This window comes from Chaetura pelagica, unplaced genomic scaffold (assembly GCF_000747805.2).
Source record: "Chaetura pelagica isolate M959 unplaced genomic scaffold, ChaPel_1.0 scaffold314, whole genome shotgun sequence".
In the NCBI taxonomy this organism is placed as follows: domain Eukaryota; kingdom Metazoa; phylum Chordata; class Aves; order Apodiformes; family Apodidae; genus Chaetura; species Chaetura pelagica.
The window spans coordinates 666,849-684,609 of NW_009953218.1; the positions used below are offsets into that span (position 1 = coordinate 666,849).

The window sequence follows — 17,761 nt, forward strand, 5'->3', positions numbered from 1 at the left end:
AGTGTCTCACCAGCCACGACAGCATTCTATTATCCACAATAACATACTATTATGGCAAGTTTTGTAAATTAAACTTGAGTACCTTGTCAAAGGCCTAATAATTACTATAAAAATATTGGAAACCTACCAAATTACTTGGACATAAGCTTAAGTCCCAGCTGAGCTATATGGGCCAAAAACTACACTGATCAAGTAGTGTCAATCTTACCGTTAAGCATGCTTTAGAGCCTGAAGGAAGATTTCAGTGGCAAAAAAAAAAAATACAGATTTTGAAAATAATTAAACCTTTCCCTCTACTGAAAGCATGGACAGGCATAATCCCAAGAGGAGGGGCCTCATGCGTGCTCTACATGTGTGGTTTCCTAGGACAAAGAATCCAGGATTCTACCGACTGAGACGGAACCTCTGTATGCAATAACATCTGAGAGAATTTGTGCACCGTGTTGCCTCTATGGTACAAATAAAAATCTCCTATTTTAACATTTTTCAAGGAGGTACTGGGCAGCCTACAGCCTATTTAATTAATATTTCAGAAAGCTTCAGAACAGGACCAAACAGCTACACAATCTCTAAAGAATTGAATGAAATAATGCCTTGTGTTTTCCATTTTTGTTTATGTAGAATTTTAACTTATTCTAAGGAATTAAAAGTACATGTCTTCACAAAGAAATACAGGTCCGTCCAGGGAATGCATAATCATTATTTCAGCAACCAAAATAAATCTTAACCTGCCTGCACAGAAAATCTATACAAAAGCAGGAGTTATAATGGCTAATTCAAACCATTAGAGATATATACAGAATTCTACAATTTTGTTTCTAAAAGCACTTTTATTTTGTTAAGTGTTTAAGTCAGGCAGGTATTTCTATCATCAGAAGTATCTCAGAAGGCAGAAAATTGTGGCTTTCCACACATGAAATGCTTTTAGCTTTCCAAGTGACAATTCATAAAGCAAGCAAAGGATGTTTCTACATCAGGCAAGATGGCAGGCCAGACTCTGAAAACTGTGCAGGCTGTTTGTAGAGCTTTTCTGTAGTATAAAATAAAACCAGCTTTTTGATACAGAACTGGAAATTCTATGTGTGTATGCTGTTTGGTCTTTGTTTTGTCTATATATTATGTGCAAACCTTAAAATGCATATACCATCAATAAGGCTAACACTGTGTATATCTGTTTTGAAAAAAAAAAAAGATGGGAGTTTCTCAGCTAAAAGTCAGAGTACCAGAAACTATATTTCCCTCACAGTTAGCGCCACCTACAAGATAAGTTTTTTTGTCCAAACTGATCTATGTTGCTTCTGCAACTACTGGAGAAAAAGAGGCATCCTGGGCTGGTGATTCAGCTCAACTATCTTAAGCACTTATCTTACCATTAGTGGAGTTGCTAACTGCTTTACTCTCCACTGCCTCTATAGGAAGCCTAGATGACTAAAGTTAGGTAAACTGAATGACTAGAAATTAAGTAAAGAACTACATTTTAATTTAAATTTATCTCTGGTGAAGAGTAACACTGCAGATGGGATGTTCATTATTACACTAATATAAATCAAATTTACTGCTCATATTGTTGAAAGTCAAGTGTAGATATTTTCTAAGAATATTATTATCTGAAAAATAATGTGTACAGGTTATTTATTAACAATGCACTGTCAATCCCTTCAAAAAAGTCCTAAAGAAGTTATGAGAATAAGCAAAGTCACTAGATTTATTGAAAGCTTTCATAACAAGATCTCAGTATGCCTTGAAGCACAATTCTCCTGTCTATGAAAATTTATTTTACTGTAATTACATTTTCAAATTTTATTGGACAAAATACCTTGTGGATTTGACAGTTGTGTGAGCTAAGCGAGCCTATTATGGACAGCATAATAAACCAAAACTATAGACAGTATTAAAAATCAGAAACTTACTCAGGAGAGTTGAGATTGAGACCTAGTGTTGTTAAATCACTTCCTAATGCAAGATGTACCATTCCTGGATCTGTCTCTGCTGCCCTGATGAATGTTAACAAGCCAATCATTCCAAACTGGTCCGTCACCATCCCTTGAGGAATGTTGGTAACCCGACCTGGGCAAGAAGAATAAATTAATTTTCTCCTTCCAAGAAATGCAGGAATCAACAAGGTGATCTAAATGAATGTCAAAAGTTCTAAAGAAGAAAAAGCGGAATGACACATACCATCAGGTAACACCTGGATCCCTTTTTTCTGCTGGTTGTTGTTTTGCGTAGTTGAACTTTTATCTCCAGGAAATTTGGGCCCATCTGTGCTGGATGATGTTTTGCCTGATGTACTCAAATTCTATTAAAAGTAATTTTCAGAGTTGGTATGACGGAAACAAACCAAAATGGAAAACTTGTTGATCTTATCTTTCAGTCAAGCACTGTAAACCAGTACATCAAGTCACTCTAATAAATTAGGCACTAAAATGCAACAAAACTGAAGGTCTTGAGTTCTGTTGACAAACCTTATGTAGCATTTACCACTTCCTAAAGAACACCTATCAAACAATAAGGGCTATTAATGAGCCTGAAGCTTGCAGTTTAAAAGCATAAGAAAATATTTTATAACTGAGTTTGAATATGCAATGACTACCCCAAATGCCTGTGTCTTGAGGGTATTTTGGACTCATGACATAATGTATTTTTCCCATATAGTCTTCCTCCTGCATAACACTCCACGACGTAGCAACTCAAGCCAACTTCAGGCGTAAGTAACACACAGTTGGTACATTTGCAACTATCAGAAAAGAGGTGTAAACATTATGTCTGGCAAGAAAACAGATTGGGCTCCAGGAGCCCATGTACTGACAAAAGGTATCTCCCAGAAATATTATTTACTCTTCATTATTCTTTCAAACAACTCTGTATTAACACAATGTAACCACATTTACTCCTTCCTTCCTTCTTGTTTTTAGTGCTTACTATAGCAGAACATTTTCCACATGATAAACCTGACCACAACATCTGGGGGCTAGGCTACCTCCCATCCCTTTTTGAACAGTTTCGTTTTCACATGAATTGTAGTCACATCTACTACCTACTCATCAGTATTTATGCCACCTTGATCAACATATTTTTTTCAATTGTAAGTAACAAAACAATTAGAAACTAGAACATTTTGTCAAAATACTGTAGCAACTGTTCTCTGCCATCCAAATTTTATTCACCTCTCATTTCTAATATAAAAGCAATTTTTATTACAAATCTTTCAGAGTAAACAACAAAAACCCCATCATCTTATGATCTAAACTATATATCTAATGCATGATAAGCACAACAGTAACTAAGATTCAGAGTATCTCTTTAGTCTACAACTTACCTATGAATGCAATTATCTCTATTAAGAGAGTACATTTCCCCATCAAGAATTTTACCTTGTAGTGATATTGTACGTAACCCTTAAATTATTTGACAGGCTTCAAGAAAGATTTTTACAATGTGTAAATTACTACTAATGATGAGAGGTACCAACAGAGAAAAATGAGCTGGAATTGGTAGAAAAAGAAACTATGAATTACAAAGCTTGGAAAATATATATCAATTCTCAAAAAGAAATTTTGAGGTGTTCTTGCAATTTGCTCCCTAGCCCCTCCCCAAAAAATGAAAGCATACACAGAAGTCATGAAATTGAAAAAGCAAGGTCACAGTGCCTGCTGGGACCAAAAATTCTATTTACGTGGTTATATACGAAATGTCGCTTATGCAAATTTTGAAAATCTTACATTACAAATATAGTCACTGTAAATTTTAAAATATAATCACCAAAAGAAGTATGATCACTTGAAATAAAAGAAGAGTTAGGGTTTACTTACAGATTTATTGTCATCATTACTTGATGTTGGGTCTTTGTAGCTGGAGCCTGGTAATGCTGGAAAGTCTTCATTGTGTATTGAAAAATCCTGGGACTGCTCACTCGCTGGTTTTGTTACCATCCCAACTATAATAAAAATGAAAGCAGGAATAACATTAAATGACTGCTAAGTAAAGAATTTGCTGCTGTTGATCTTGCTTACTGTGTGTTTTCATTATGTGCAAGCTGTATAGCAGAAACAACTTTCAGAAGAACAGGTAAACCAAAACAAAGCATATTCATTTGTAACTTTCACACACATTAGACTAAAGCCTCTTATTTAAGTGTGAGCGGAGAAACACTCTGGGTTAAAGTCACAGACACATCCACTGCTTTAAGAAGGAAGCCCAGTACTTTTACGAAGAACTGCACCTGTTTTGCACATCTAGATAATAAAATAATCTTTACAGGCATTATTAAAGTGGTATTTAAGGAAATCCACTGATGAAGGAAGGATGTACTGCTATTAAGATTATAATACATTTTTCCTCTATCCCCTAATTGCATGAAGAATTTCTAAGCATAATCTCTTTAGAAGCCCATATTCTTACAGGATGCCCAGCTAACTTGCAACAGAGCATATCACCAATGAAGTACTTGCCTGTGACATAAGAACGACTCCTACTTTCAGTATGAAAACTGAAAGCATTTAGCCTGCAACACTCAGTGCTCTGACCCTAATTTAAAAAAAGTAGGCCAGTCACATTGGAACATGGATTCTGACTACTGAAAAGCAACATTCTTTTTTTAACAACAAAAACCAAACACAGACAAAAATCCAACAACCACCAAAGAAAAGCCCCCACACCACACACCCAGGGGCATATATTCTTTGCTGAGAGACATAGGAGTAATACAGCAGTTTGCTTGCAAACAACACTGCACTAGAGCAAGAGAAGACAGAAGCAGTGTAAGGCCTACTTTTCAAATATTCTCAGTAGCTGTATAAGATCTAAAATAGTGCAGTACCTGAGCATATATATATGACTTTCTCTAGTATTCTTATGTGAGAGTTCAAAGTTCCTTTATTTCAAGAAAAAAAACAGCCCAAGTTAATCTTGTTTCTGTTGTTCACCCTTTGCATCTAGAGTTATTATTTCTTCTACTGCATTAACAAAACTGATAATGAATGAACTGTGAGTTGTATACTCTCATTCTATCTACAAAGCAGTCTGAAGTCTAATTTTCCTGAATAAGCTAAGTATGAAGAGAGTGTCTGTGTTCACTTGCAAACCTTTTTTTTCTTGATGTAACCAAAAGCACTCTTTACCTTTTGTTGCTGGAGGCAGTGTCCAGTGTATCTCATATCACTGTCAATAGTTTCTACCACCATACCCATTCCCCTGCATTACGTATGCAGATGCTCAAGGTAACTCTTTAGACAGAGAAATTTCTTTCTGCTTCACCATACAGTTGTGTGAACAGCTATAGTAGCCGCAAAACAGGGAAATGGTGTAAGCATGGGAGTGATTACAGAGTTTTTTGTGTGGCAGTGCTGCTGAAGGTTGAACTCCCATCTCCATGATGCAAGTACATCTGTATGAATCTCCTTCCTACCTTCTGTCAGTTTTCCATGTAATGGCTTCTCTTTCAGAGACAGACTAAACTCATGAAAACCACAAGCTGCACTGTATTAGCTTTCCACTCTTCCTGTGTTTTAAGAGCACTTCAGTTCAACTCATTTAGCTCTCTCACAGTTATCTTAAACAGAGGGCCCTGGTTACGCCCAAACCACGAGGCTGCTACTTTCCTGATAATGCAGTATCTCTTTTTTCTCTACAATTAAAGTTGGATATATCTCTGAAAAACACTACCTTTTTAGAGTAAGAAAACACTGGGTTATTTTTAGTTGGAAATGTGACAAGTCTCACAAAAATAACTTTAGGTTATAAAAGCAACTTTTCAGAGCATCTGATGCAACATGCGTGACAAATTTACTAACATAGGAACAAAAAATAAGTATTGCCCCTCACATTAAGCTTACCTGATTTTTTTCCAGACCCAAATAGTAAGATTTGTTTCCACCTTAAAGTTTTTCCTTTTATTATTTTTTTAAAGCTGTTCAGCAAGAATTACGTAAGACACAGACTTGGAATCTGACTGGTAACAGTTGATGCTTACAGGTTATTTTTTGAAATCTGATGTTCATTGTTAAGAGTGAACAGTACTGAACAGTACTACAACAAGTACTACCAATAAACAGTGAAAATATACAGTATGTTACAGCTGCTGACTTTTTACACAATAACTTCTCTAGTAATCAAGTATTATTTCTGAAATACATGATTCAGACCTTGACAGTTTTTGTATACATGCAACTAGAAAACAACCTATTGCCTAAAAGCGTCAGTGAGCAACTTCAGAGAAAACAGGGACTGAAAAACCCCAACAACCACTATTGACAGTTAAAATAAAAAAGACAACTTCTAGTGCTTTCAAAAACCCTGAGGGGAATCTCTAATTATAGAGATACTGATTATTTATTTTAAAAAATTAAGATTCAGGAGCTCAACTGCCCACCATTTTTGAAAAGGTGAATCAAACAAACACATATTTTGTTCAAAGAGCTTTCAAAACTATAGTCTTACCATAGGGTGCCCTTCCAGCTAAAGGGTTTATTAATGGAGTTGGATTGCCACTTCCTTCCCTTCTGTTTCTGTCTGCTAGTGCTGGAAAATCTGATAGGTCCAGTCCTGTCACATTTTCACTTCCATCTACAATAAAAGCAGATATTTTAAATTACAGCAACTTGTTTTCCTCAAAGACTTCATTATGAGCAAGCTAAATTTGGAATATGATTTTTTTCTTCTAGTTGATCTTCTTATTCTTACTATAATTATTGCAAATAACTACAACCTTTGTATTAAGAGACTAGCTCAAAGAGAATCAAGATTTTTGGGGCTTCTTTTTAAACAATAGGTAGTCAGCTGTATTTATTAACAAGGTCTACTCATTTTGAATTAAAGACTGCACACATAGAATATAAGCAGACTAAAAAAATTATAGTACTAGAATAGGTAGCCCACTTAAAGTTTAAGGAGCTAGCAGGAAGCCACTGGAAAGAATATAATAAACCATATTAGCAGCAGCATCAAGGAGCTCTTTTGTCCTTAGGTAAGGTAAGGTAAAGCTGAACAAGCTGTAGAGCCCATGCAGTACAAGTTACACAGCAACATTTTTCAACTTGAAGCAGAAAATGCTGCACAGACAAGACCAGAGCTGCAATGAAGATGCCACAAGGTCATAGGGGATGCCTAAACCCTTCCATGCTGAGCACTCTAAGATGTCACCAACACCTCCAGTTGCTTCCTATACACAACCACCTAAAGAAATGGCAGCATGGACAAAATAAAGCATTTGTTTTTCCCCCTCCAGTTCATTCAATTCACGTGAAGAAGTAATTCTCAGAGAAAAATCACAACTGAAATAACCAATTGAAAAGATCACATTATAAACCAGCTGTTAAGGAGGTTGAGATTTCAAAAAATGCTTTCCTGCTGTTTTTACCCTACATAGTGTTTTCATAGGAAATAGATTAATCTTTTCTTCTTTGTTCTCTTTATCAATTCCATAAGGTATTTTGCATTCTAGCTGAGTAGGTATGAGATACAGTCATGTGACATAGAGTCAGTATTCTACATAATATCTTCATTTTGTCTTAAAAAGTAATAAAATCCACTGTTATGAAGTCATAAGTTTCATAGCGCTGCTCTTGGAGCGGCATTTCTATGGAACAACTGAAAATTATAACTGACTTGGACTCCAACAGAACAAATTATTTCCTATTACACTTAAATGATAATAAAAAAAATCTCTACTGTACTTTAAGATCCACATTAATCAGAGTAAACTCACCTGTTCCATTAAAAATGTTACTTGATAAGGAGTTATTCATTCCAAATGCCTGATTTCTGTTCATTCCAAATCCAGACATACTGTGAAAAAAATCCAGGAAGTCAGACAAAGGGGTATACACACTTTGTAATTTCCAAAGGAAGGCATTAAGGGGAAAAAACCCTAAGATTAATTCTTTCAAGCTTAAGCAACCCACGTTACCCTAAACTCAGTTTTTAATTATTTTCCTTTATACTTCTGAAAACTTTGAGCAGCAGCACTGCTCAATTGAGACAACTGGAATGATTTCAAAATAACACTTTTTTTTTTTATTTGGTACTGGGTCTTATGACATCTGTCAAGAGATAACGACAAACATGATCATTACTGAATAATTTCATATAGAAAAATGAAGCAGCAGCAAATGCAGTGTCAAAAAGACTGCAATCTATTCATTTGCAGATGGAAAGCTGGCTCATGGAAGTGATCAAGTTTGTCAAGACTCAGTTATAAGCTGAACAGTTATGGTGAGCATTCACAACCATGTGCATATGGCACTATTAAGGGCATAGGGATGGTCTATGCCACACAAGGACATTAACTAAAGTTTCTTATAGTCAGGTAAAAATATTTCCAAACATCTAAGTGTCATATAGGTCTACTGTGGTTGGAAAGACACTCTTACAAATGATCCACTTCATTCTCTGTGAGCTGGAGATACTGAGATGCCCAAAGGCAGGCCCCAGCTGAATAAAATTCTGAATTTCTGCCCTGTGGGAAATCACAACATTGATTTTTCCCCTTTAACAAGATGGAAGTTGATGTTTTAGAAGTTTCTGTAAATAAAAATGTCATTTTCCTAGTGGAAATTTTACCTACACGATCTTTTTCCACAGATACAAATCTGAAGCATTTCATTCCAATTTGACATAGCCCTAAAAGCTTCATTTTGGACTGAGAGACATCAGGAAAGGGAACAGTTAGCCAAGACTGGTCCTGTCTTGCTTTGCTTCCCCAAGGTGGTGTATTTGAAAGACATCCAGATCTTTGACACGTCACGCATCTGAAGAAACACATTCCCGGTATCATCTGTGAATTCTAGACCTGGTGAGAGCACCAACAGGAGACAGCTCGGTCTTGAGGGCATATAATCTAGCCTAACGACAAACAGCATTTCTCATGCAAGGGTTTGGTGTTTTAATTTGCTTTAAAAGTAATTAGAAGCAACCACGTTAAGAATTTCACGGATAAGAAAGGGATTAGGCCACAAATGCATACTTCTCTACAATTATTTGTAACCCATTTGACCCACGTAAAAAAGAAAGGGAAAATTTAGTCTTTTTTCTGTTCAAAAACCTAAAAACTTTCCTTGCTCCATCTAAGGCAACCTTTCAGATAACACTTCTTAGAAGTCACATATTCATGCACCTGTCAAGGAAACACCATAATTTCTTTTTTCCTCAAGTATAATTTCAAACTTCGGTTAAATAGATCAACTGGATATGTACTATGACTACTACTGCACTTCTGTAGGCTAATAAACTGTGGGATAAGAACTTGTCATTGTTCCTGTGATACTTCCTTCTTTTAAAAAGTGTAGCTTCCTAAAAAGGAGTTACACAGTGCAAACAGTGAAAGATGAGAATTTTAATTAAAATGCTCCTACAGACAGGAATTTCATTATCTACCCTACAGCTGAACACTATTTAAACAAGCACTGGCTATACATCTATCAGTCTCCAAAATCACTGCTCTCTGTATGCATGATTTTTGTGATTCCCAAGTAAAAAAAAACAACATTAAAATATACAATAATCTTTAAAAATTATAATCTCTTTTACTTGCTGCTATACATTACAAGAGAGAAAAGACAAATGCTATGTTATCAGAGGCAAGATACCAAGTCTTCTCACACTCCAAAAACAAACTGCTACTACCAGATCTCTACTGCTGTTATCAACAAAAGCATTAACATGCCTATACTATAGCATGAAACTGAGGAATTAAACAGTGTGATCAAGTTTCAGTTAACATTAGTCTTCACCTTCCTTTATCCATTTTGGGAAACACTAGATTGGGTTAGACGTGGCACCTGACTGCTATGAGCTTGCTTGTGCTCCGTGTAAGAGTCAGTCCCCGAAGGAAGGGCCTGAAGGGAGAAAAAGGATGCAACTGGGAGCAGAGAGATCAGGAGGTTGTGGAATGAAGCCTGGAAAGCAGTCAGCTGTGCCAAGCTGAGACTACACACAAACAGAATTAACATACTTTTTACTACAAGTTTATCAGTATACACTACGCATAAACGCAGTTAAAGCCTGATGATTTATGATGTTAGAATCTTGCCCAGAGTTAGAAAAAGGGCAGAAGTGATTGAGAAGTCTTCAGCATCCAAATGAGCAGCAAATCCTACATGAATGGCAAACCATTGTTTGCCATAAATTATTTCAGAATTTAAAGATGTAAAACACTAGGTTACTACTGTATCTGAATCAGTTTACTATTCTTCTAGAATAACTACTGTGATTTTAAATCTTGCTTTACTTCTTCCCAATCTCACAGATGAACAGTGTTAAAAAGGAAGCATATACCCAAAAAGCAAGTTATGTTTCAAAAACAAACTTGGGAACATATGAGAGAAATCACGTTTTAAAGAAGCAGTAGAAATTCAATGGTCAGAAACAGAATCTAGCTTAAAGGCCTCAAAAAGCTTGAGTGAATATTAAAAGCAGCTTCAAAATTTATTGCCAGGAGATGAGAACACACGAAGCAGCTTTCAAGCTTCACTCTAATAGATTAAAGTTAGATTTCCAGAGCAGCATTTAAGCACATCCATGGCTGTACAGAGATGGTCTGACTAAACAGCCTTACCTGTTCACAGTAAAAGGTTGTCGAGAGGGTTGCTGCTTTGGCATACATATTATGCTTGGAGAGCTTCTGTTGGGGCTGCCTAACCCTGAACTGCTCATGCTGTTTGTCCTGCTGGGAATTCCAATGCCCTGACCAACCTGGGAGTGGTTCATCATATTCCTAGGATTCATAGGCAATATCCCCCTGAAAGAGAAAAACCATCCACAAAGATGAATCTGTGCAATAGTATTTGGTTACTCATTTAGATTACTAATGTAGAATGGACTCTGAGCTGTCGCAACTTCATTTGTGCTTAGCGTCAATACAGCATGTTTGGATCATTTCTCTATAATTAATGCAATTTTGGATTTCTTCAGAAATACCAGCTGACCCATTACATACTAATCAAGTCCTTGGTCAGGTTTAGATACATATTTAAGTATTATGCATCTGAAAATGTGTTACAGCTCTTTTTTTAACAAGCACTTCAGACCAACAACCTTAAATTTTCTCATATGGTATATGACATCCATACTAAAATTTAAACTGTACATTTACCAGAACAATAAAAAAATGGCTTCTTACATTCTGAAGCAGAATTTTGCCAGCAATTTGTCCTTTACATACAAAAATCAAATATTGCCTTACAGTAAGTCCTATCTTACTATTTTACAGTATTATTTTCCTAACATAGGCAGTGGTCAACAGAAACTAGTTTTCTTCTTTTTTTAATTAACCAGATGGTAAAGTACTTGAGGCAAAATACGCAGAACACTTAACAAGTGCTCTGCAGAAAGAAACAATTGCAGAAATATTGGCTATCAATAAATACCTGCTCGGAGATGGAGGCGTGTGAAGTGACATTGTTGGTACCCCTGTTGTTGGCGTTACGTGGCTCGGTAACTGAGTGCCTTGTGATAAGCTGCGATTTAACTGAGGGGTATTGTTGCTCATTCCCCTCATTGGAAGGCCTAGTGCACCTATTGAAAAAAACATTCAGAGGGGTGGAGATATAGAGCAATCAGGAACAGTCTTCTCCATCAGGTGTAGATGGAAACAATCTATGCTGACAACCCACAAAAAAGTGTAAAGGCTGAAGGAAAGTGCAGTGTAAAAACTAAGTCCTTGTTTGCCTCATAGAAGCCCAATTATCTCAGGTTTAGCCCCATTTCTGTTAAACTTTTGAAAAGCTCTTACAGGAATTTATGTATTTGAGTCACTAATGAAATTTTGTTTCCTTTGAGATGCACACTATAGAGGAAGCTTTTAGTTTTGAATTTTTGACAACATGGAAAACTACAAATTAACTAAAAAAAGGCAGCAATTTGAGGTAATTAGTAACTGCACTCAATAAATACATTTAACTACATTTTAATAAACTGGTACATATTTGTCCAGTATTTAGAACACTGATCTGTCTCGTTAAAAACTAAGCAAATCTTTAATAATAATATAAAATAATTGCTATTTAGTTAACAATAATATTGCTTTCAGGACAACAAAAGCAACTTTTTAGGCCTGTTCTCTGAGTTTGTTGCCTCTTCTTGATAACACAAGTGTCAACAATCAAGTCAAGCTCAGTCTTTTGAGAAAAGAAAGGAAGCAGAATTTTAACTGCACTCTATTACCATCTGAAAACATACAGAAGATTTTTACAATCATGATCAAAAGTATTTTCTACACAAACAATTGGGTGTGACAAAATGAAGTAAGCACTTCAGTCAGGTAAAAAGAGAATTCATTTTAATTCCAAACAGTAAAAGATAATCAGTTGCTGCCATGTCTCAAAATGTAAAAAAAAATAATAAATATATGTATGAAGTCGCTAATCATTCTGACAATGTTTTTCTGTCTTTATGAAGTTTTGGAATGATGTGCAAAGACAGGAAAATGTCATTTAATGCAACATATCAACAGAAACAAACTTTGTGTGTAAAATGTGATAGTTCTAAGCAATGGTCCCTATTGCTTTGGCATAAGACAGCTGAGGTAGACACACAGAACTCAAAACCTTATCTTGCAGACCAAACAAAAGAAAAATTATGGTGAATCAGCACTCTCCCATGGCAGATCAACCCTGCAGAAGAGCTGAATAAGCCAGTGTAAAACATCATTAAGTACTAAGAATGCACAGAACAGACATAGCATACGCTCTGGTTATTATAATGGACAAGACTGAAGAAACCTCCCAGTTGTTTAGGTCTCACACTTCAGGAACTGCTGTCTGCCCATGTCCTACCCTGAATTTGCTATTCAAGAAGCCTGCAATAATACTCAAAATTTATTCAGATTAATAGGTAGTGTGACTTGGTATAATAAACCTCTTAAGACTTCATTAAATGCTGATTATATCAAGGTGTTAACTGTAAATATTTTGGCAATTTGCTGTATCAGAATAATTTCACTCAGCATAAATATATATTATAAATAACAATTCACTTTGATTGACAATTATGTGAAATTTTTAAAATAAAATGGTAAAGAAAAAAATTAATATACTTCCAAACTAGATATAGGACACTGAAAAACAGGACTACAATACTCAGGTTAATTTTGTGCAAGCATTTGTTTCAGCAAAGCAAGTTTTACAGTGATGGTTATTTCTTATTGCTGGCTTTCTCTAAACTAGAGTTTTTGACTAATAGGGCTATTACAAGTGAAGTAGAACCATATTCCTGTGGCTGGCAAATATGGGCAGTTGAAATATTCACCATAAGAAAACAATTTATTATTTTTTTTTTAAATGCTTCCTTTTTCCATTTTTTTAACTGAGAAAAGGAGATCTGCATAGGCTATATTGGAGGCCGATCAATGAAGGAGCCAATTTCCTGCCTAACAGTTATTTTACTTTAACTCTCTAACATGATCCCTTGCTAAATGACTGACAGCATCAACCTAAAAGCGTGCAGGCTTTTTATCAGTTTTGTTTTCCCTAACTGAATTCTAATTGTAAGCATTGACTTCAACACAGTTTCTGACCCCTTTTCCTTAATATTTGGTAGAAACTGAACCCAAATAATATTTACTTTCTAGTTTTCAGCCATGCATGTCTCCATGTTAGAGAGATTATGTCCTAGGCACCACAACGAACTGAATAAACAACAAAGTGGATGAAAAAAGTTAATTCTAATAATAAACAACAAATAACTCTGACAAACAGAATTAATAAACCACCTCAATACCTTTATACAGTTAAGTCTGAAAGATTCAACAGTGTCAGATTCAGGACACAAAAAGCCAAGAGCTAAACATGACTCTCAAAAAGATAAAAGAAAAAAAAAAAAGGTCATGCATCTAGCAGACAAAGCTCCACACTCTCTAAAGTACTCTGAAGACACCACTTTTTAGAATCTGAGTCAGATGCACTTGGCAAGAAAGTTGCAAACATTCAGCAGTACACAGCGATAAGAGATGTTCACAAACTCATTTTACTTGAGTAACTGTACTTAACTCAGATATTCTGCCTCGATTTTGGGATGCACCCCTCAGCTACAAGGAGTTCAGGTTCAGCACTGGCCCTTAAGTAAGGTGGCTAACAGTACACACTCTGGCTGTTGCTCGATAGTTATTTTATTGCATCAGAATACACAAAATCTTCAAGGTATAGTGGTGCACAAGGCAATCATCTTAATGGCATACTTCTTTGCCAAGTATAAGTTGCCAAGCCTGTACACAAGATTTATTTTGCTCCTGCAGAGCATGAAATATCAAACTAGGCTCACTCTGGCTCAGCTCACTTTCCTTAGTTTTTCATTCAGAGAGCAAAAGCTAAATCACAGACATTCTTTATAGGATTATATTTCGATATTTAGCAACTATACAGTGTCAATATATGGCACTGCATACTAAACACTGCAAAAATGCATACTAAGCAAAGCAAAAGTGTGTCTTAAGTGTCATACAAACGAGGAGACATACTGTCTTTTTTGCAATCATCACAAAACATAGCCATATATATGTTCTCTATTCAGAGCATGAAACTAGAACACATTTAGCATATAATAACCATATGATCAATAAAAAGAATTCTTACTTTGTTGCCCATATAAACTTGCCCCAAACTGAGACAGCTGACCTGATGTTGATGGTGATGCCAGCATCTAAAATGTAAGAACAATAAAACATTATTAAACACACAAAGATATTGTGCTACTTTGCTCTGAAAGTTTCCAGCACTGTATTGTTTTGCCAAAGAAATCAAAAGAGCCACTGGAAATTCCTTTTAAATCATCAAAAGTTTTAGAAACTCCCCAAAATATGTGCACAGTAACAGTATATTACATGTCAATAATTACACACAATTACATGTTTGTTTGTTTTTTTGGTTTTTTTTTTTGTTTTGCAACAACTAACATAGAGGAAGAATATATAAAAGTTTTCAGTTTTTCTATCCTTGTAGCTAAGAGATGCATCTTTATAGTTGAAGGAATACATCGTTATTTAAATCAGAGGTAGTTTGTTTTTTTTTTTCCCCTGAAAAACATGCATCATACAAGCAGATCAAATCCCTGTTCAGTGTAGTAATAGCAAATGCAACATTTCATGCTATGAGTTTCAACAGCAAAGGGTGGGAAATGAGTGGCTAGGTAGCAGCAGGTATAGACAGGAAATAAAGAAATCGACAGGAACTTCAGAGAACATTCCAGTGTTAAAATTATAACATATTGTCCTAAGAGCTAGCTCTGTACTTGTACAGACCATGCTAATAGGTAAGAGGTACAAATGTCAGAAGCAGTATTTCCTGCTCTATTATACTCATTTGAGAGACAGTATGCATTACCAAACACTTTGACTGAAACCTTCTTTGTCAACTTTCAGATGTCACACAAGTAATGTGAAAAACTAAAGAGACTCTTGAGAAAAATAAGATTTTAAAGAAAAACATGGCCTATGAAGAAAAAATGAGATCTGCTTTTACATACACCAAAAAGAAGGAAACTAAGGTAAGGACATGACATCAGACTTCCAGTTCCTGCTGTAAGAGGAAAATAATAAACCACTCTCCATATTGTTGCAGAAATGGGAAGTAATAATACATGTGAGAAACATAACATTCAGGGTAAATACTACTGGAAAAAAGTTATTTGAAACGTGAAGGACAGTTGAACACTGGAACATCCATCTCTGGATGTTTTTACAGAACAGATTAGATGCTTGTCAACATTAGATGTAGCTGCTTGTTCCTTGGAGAAAGAAGACCTAATCCACCACAATAGAATATGTTACTCGTACTTACTAACCCATGGGCAGATGTCTGCTTGTTTAATGCAGTAGTCTGCACTTGAATTGAATTTTAGGATGGTTTCAAGGAAAGGAATGTCTGGATTATTACACATAAGGGGATTTCAAGCTCTTTCAACTTGAGAGCAAAGAATTCAAATAAAAATAACTTTTACTGTGATAAACTGCAAATTGCTTTGTTGACTTAATTTAAACAAATTTAAAACTCAAACAAACCTTAGAAGCTGAATCTGCTACTTGTCTATACTGGGGCCAAATCTAGATAGTAGAAACGAAAAATAAGACATGCAGAGTAGATACAAAATGTCAAAAGCAGCATTCATGCTTGTAAATCACAAATTACGTTATTTTTTTAATACATACAGAAGGCAAGAGAAGTGAAATTACAGCAGGCAAGTACTGCAGACCATCAGAAATATCACCACAATACTATATACTCACACATACTTTGAACAAAGTGTGCAGTTTATAAGCATCTACAGCAATAAAAAGTCACACTTGCATAAACAAGAAGTTTAAAATACTAAGATTAAAACTTCCTGCAGAAAAAGATATAATTAAAATGTGCAAAAGTGGACCAAAGTTCTTCTTAGTGAAGAACTGGCTGTGAACAAAAATAACACTTAAATAACTACCCATGGCTTCAGTTCAGCACTCACAGTAAAGCTCATAGGCCACATTTACATCAGCAAGTAATGCAGTCAGAGAGAAGTGTGTTTGTAGAACAAAACAGTTGGTTCTGAGGGCCTAACACACATACTGTACACACTTCAGACTAGAGTTAGCAGTGACTAAAATACCTGATACTATGGACTGGTTGCCTGTTAGTGAGTGAAACACATTTGGTGCACCCCTGGATCATCTCTTCCAGCCTATTTTAATCCAGAAAGAATCAAATTCACTCAGACTGCTCTAAAACCCACACTACAGCGTGCTGAAGTGGGGACACTTGGAAGACAGACTTCAAAAGCACATTTCCCACCCAAACGAACAAACTGATGTTTGTTAAACACTGATTAAACAAGCTGATACAGTAGTTTTCAGAAAGGAACAATGAAGCAAAAGATGGGAGCTAAAAAAAAACCCCAAACAACTAAACTTTCAAGTTTGACAAGTTGGAAAATCCTACAACATGCTGCAAGGTGTAGCAAATTGCAGTTCCACAGAAAAAAAAATGAGAGAAAAAAGTTAGAAAGCAGCTTCAGAGACAGAAACAAGGGCAAAAAAAAAACCCCACACCAACCATACATTAAGATAGAAAGAAACAGCAATTAAAAAGTACTACTAGCTTTGGGACAGGTAAGAATAACAGTTAAGCGAAAAAGACCCTGTAAAAACAGCTGCTCATAGCATTAAAAAATTGCTGTGGTGGCACATGACATAATAAGCAGATGATGTACAAATCTCCACATAAAAACCTTTTATTTAGTGTTAACTTGGACACAAACAAGTTAAACTAATAGTAAGTAAAATTATCATAGACCTAAGTGGTACTAGATTACTTGAAATAGAGGAAAAGAAATCCCACCTTTTCTACACTGAACACTACTTGATTTTTTAAAATTCAGTTTGAAGGAACAGCAAACAATATTTAATGAACACTGCTTATTAGACATTGGAATTCCTTTTGAAACACTGAGAAGTAGGTCACATGTATTGTACCATTTGTTTTTACATGAAAAGCTAATTGCAAAATGACTTGTAGAGAGACCTTCATAGAAAACCATAATAAAGGTCAACTATTAAATTCATAAAGTCTAACAATTACTTCTAAAGTCATAACATACTTAGAACATCAAAGATAACAACCCTCAAGAAGAAATAAATAAAAATGTCTGTGAATATGTTCCAGGTTGATTAAATGCAGCATTTCTCAAGTCTTATGGAAAAGGAATATGCTGTATGGGTGCCTCACTTATTGTCTCTCTGGTTTATTTTGTAATATGTGAAAAAAAACCCTCCCCAGTTTTAAAAAGCTTTTTCTGGGTA

At 35.5% G+C, this 17,761-nt stretch overlaps 1 protein-coding gene across 1 annotated transcript in view; it reads right to left on the reverse strand.

The window, feature by feature from the left end:
- The window catches only part of CNOT2 (CCR4-NOT transcription complex, subunit 2), a 36,389-nt gene that overhangs the window by 10,753 nt on the left and 7,875 nt on the right, over positions 1 to 17,761 (reverse strand). The window contains exons 2-9 of the mRNA XM_009997719.1: positions 14,565 to 14,631; positions 11,364 to 11,511; positions 10,553 to 10,735; positions 7,706 to 7,785; positions 6,439 to 6,564; positions 3,813 to 3,937; positions 2,179 to 2,299; positions 1,911 to 2,067 (exon numbers count right to left, since the gene is read on the reverse strand). Coding sequence (XP_009996021.1) covers positions 1,911 to 2,067; positions 2,179 to 2,299; positions 3,813 to 3,937; positions 6,439 to 6,564; positions 7,706 to 7,785; positions 10,553 to 10,735; positions 11,364 to 11,511; positions 14,565 to 14,631 — 1,007 coding nt within the window. The remainder of the gene's footprint in view (positions 1 to 1,910; positions 2,068 to 2,178; positions 2,300 to 3,812; positions 3,938 to 6,438; positions 6,565 to 7,705; positions 7,786 to 10,552; positions 10,736 to 11,363; positions 11,512 to 14,564; positions 14,632 to 17,761) is intronic.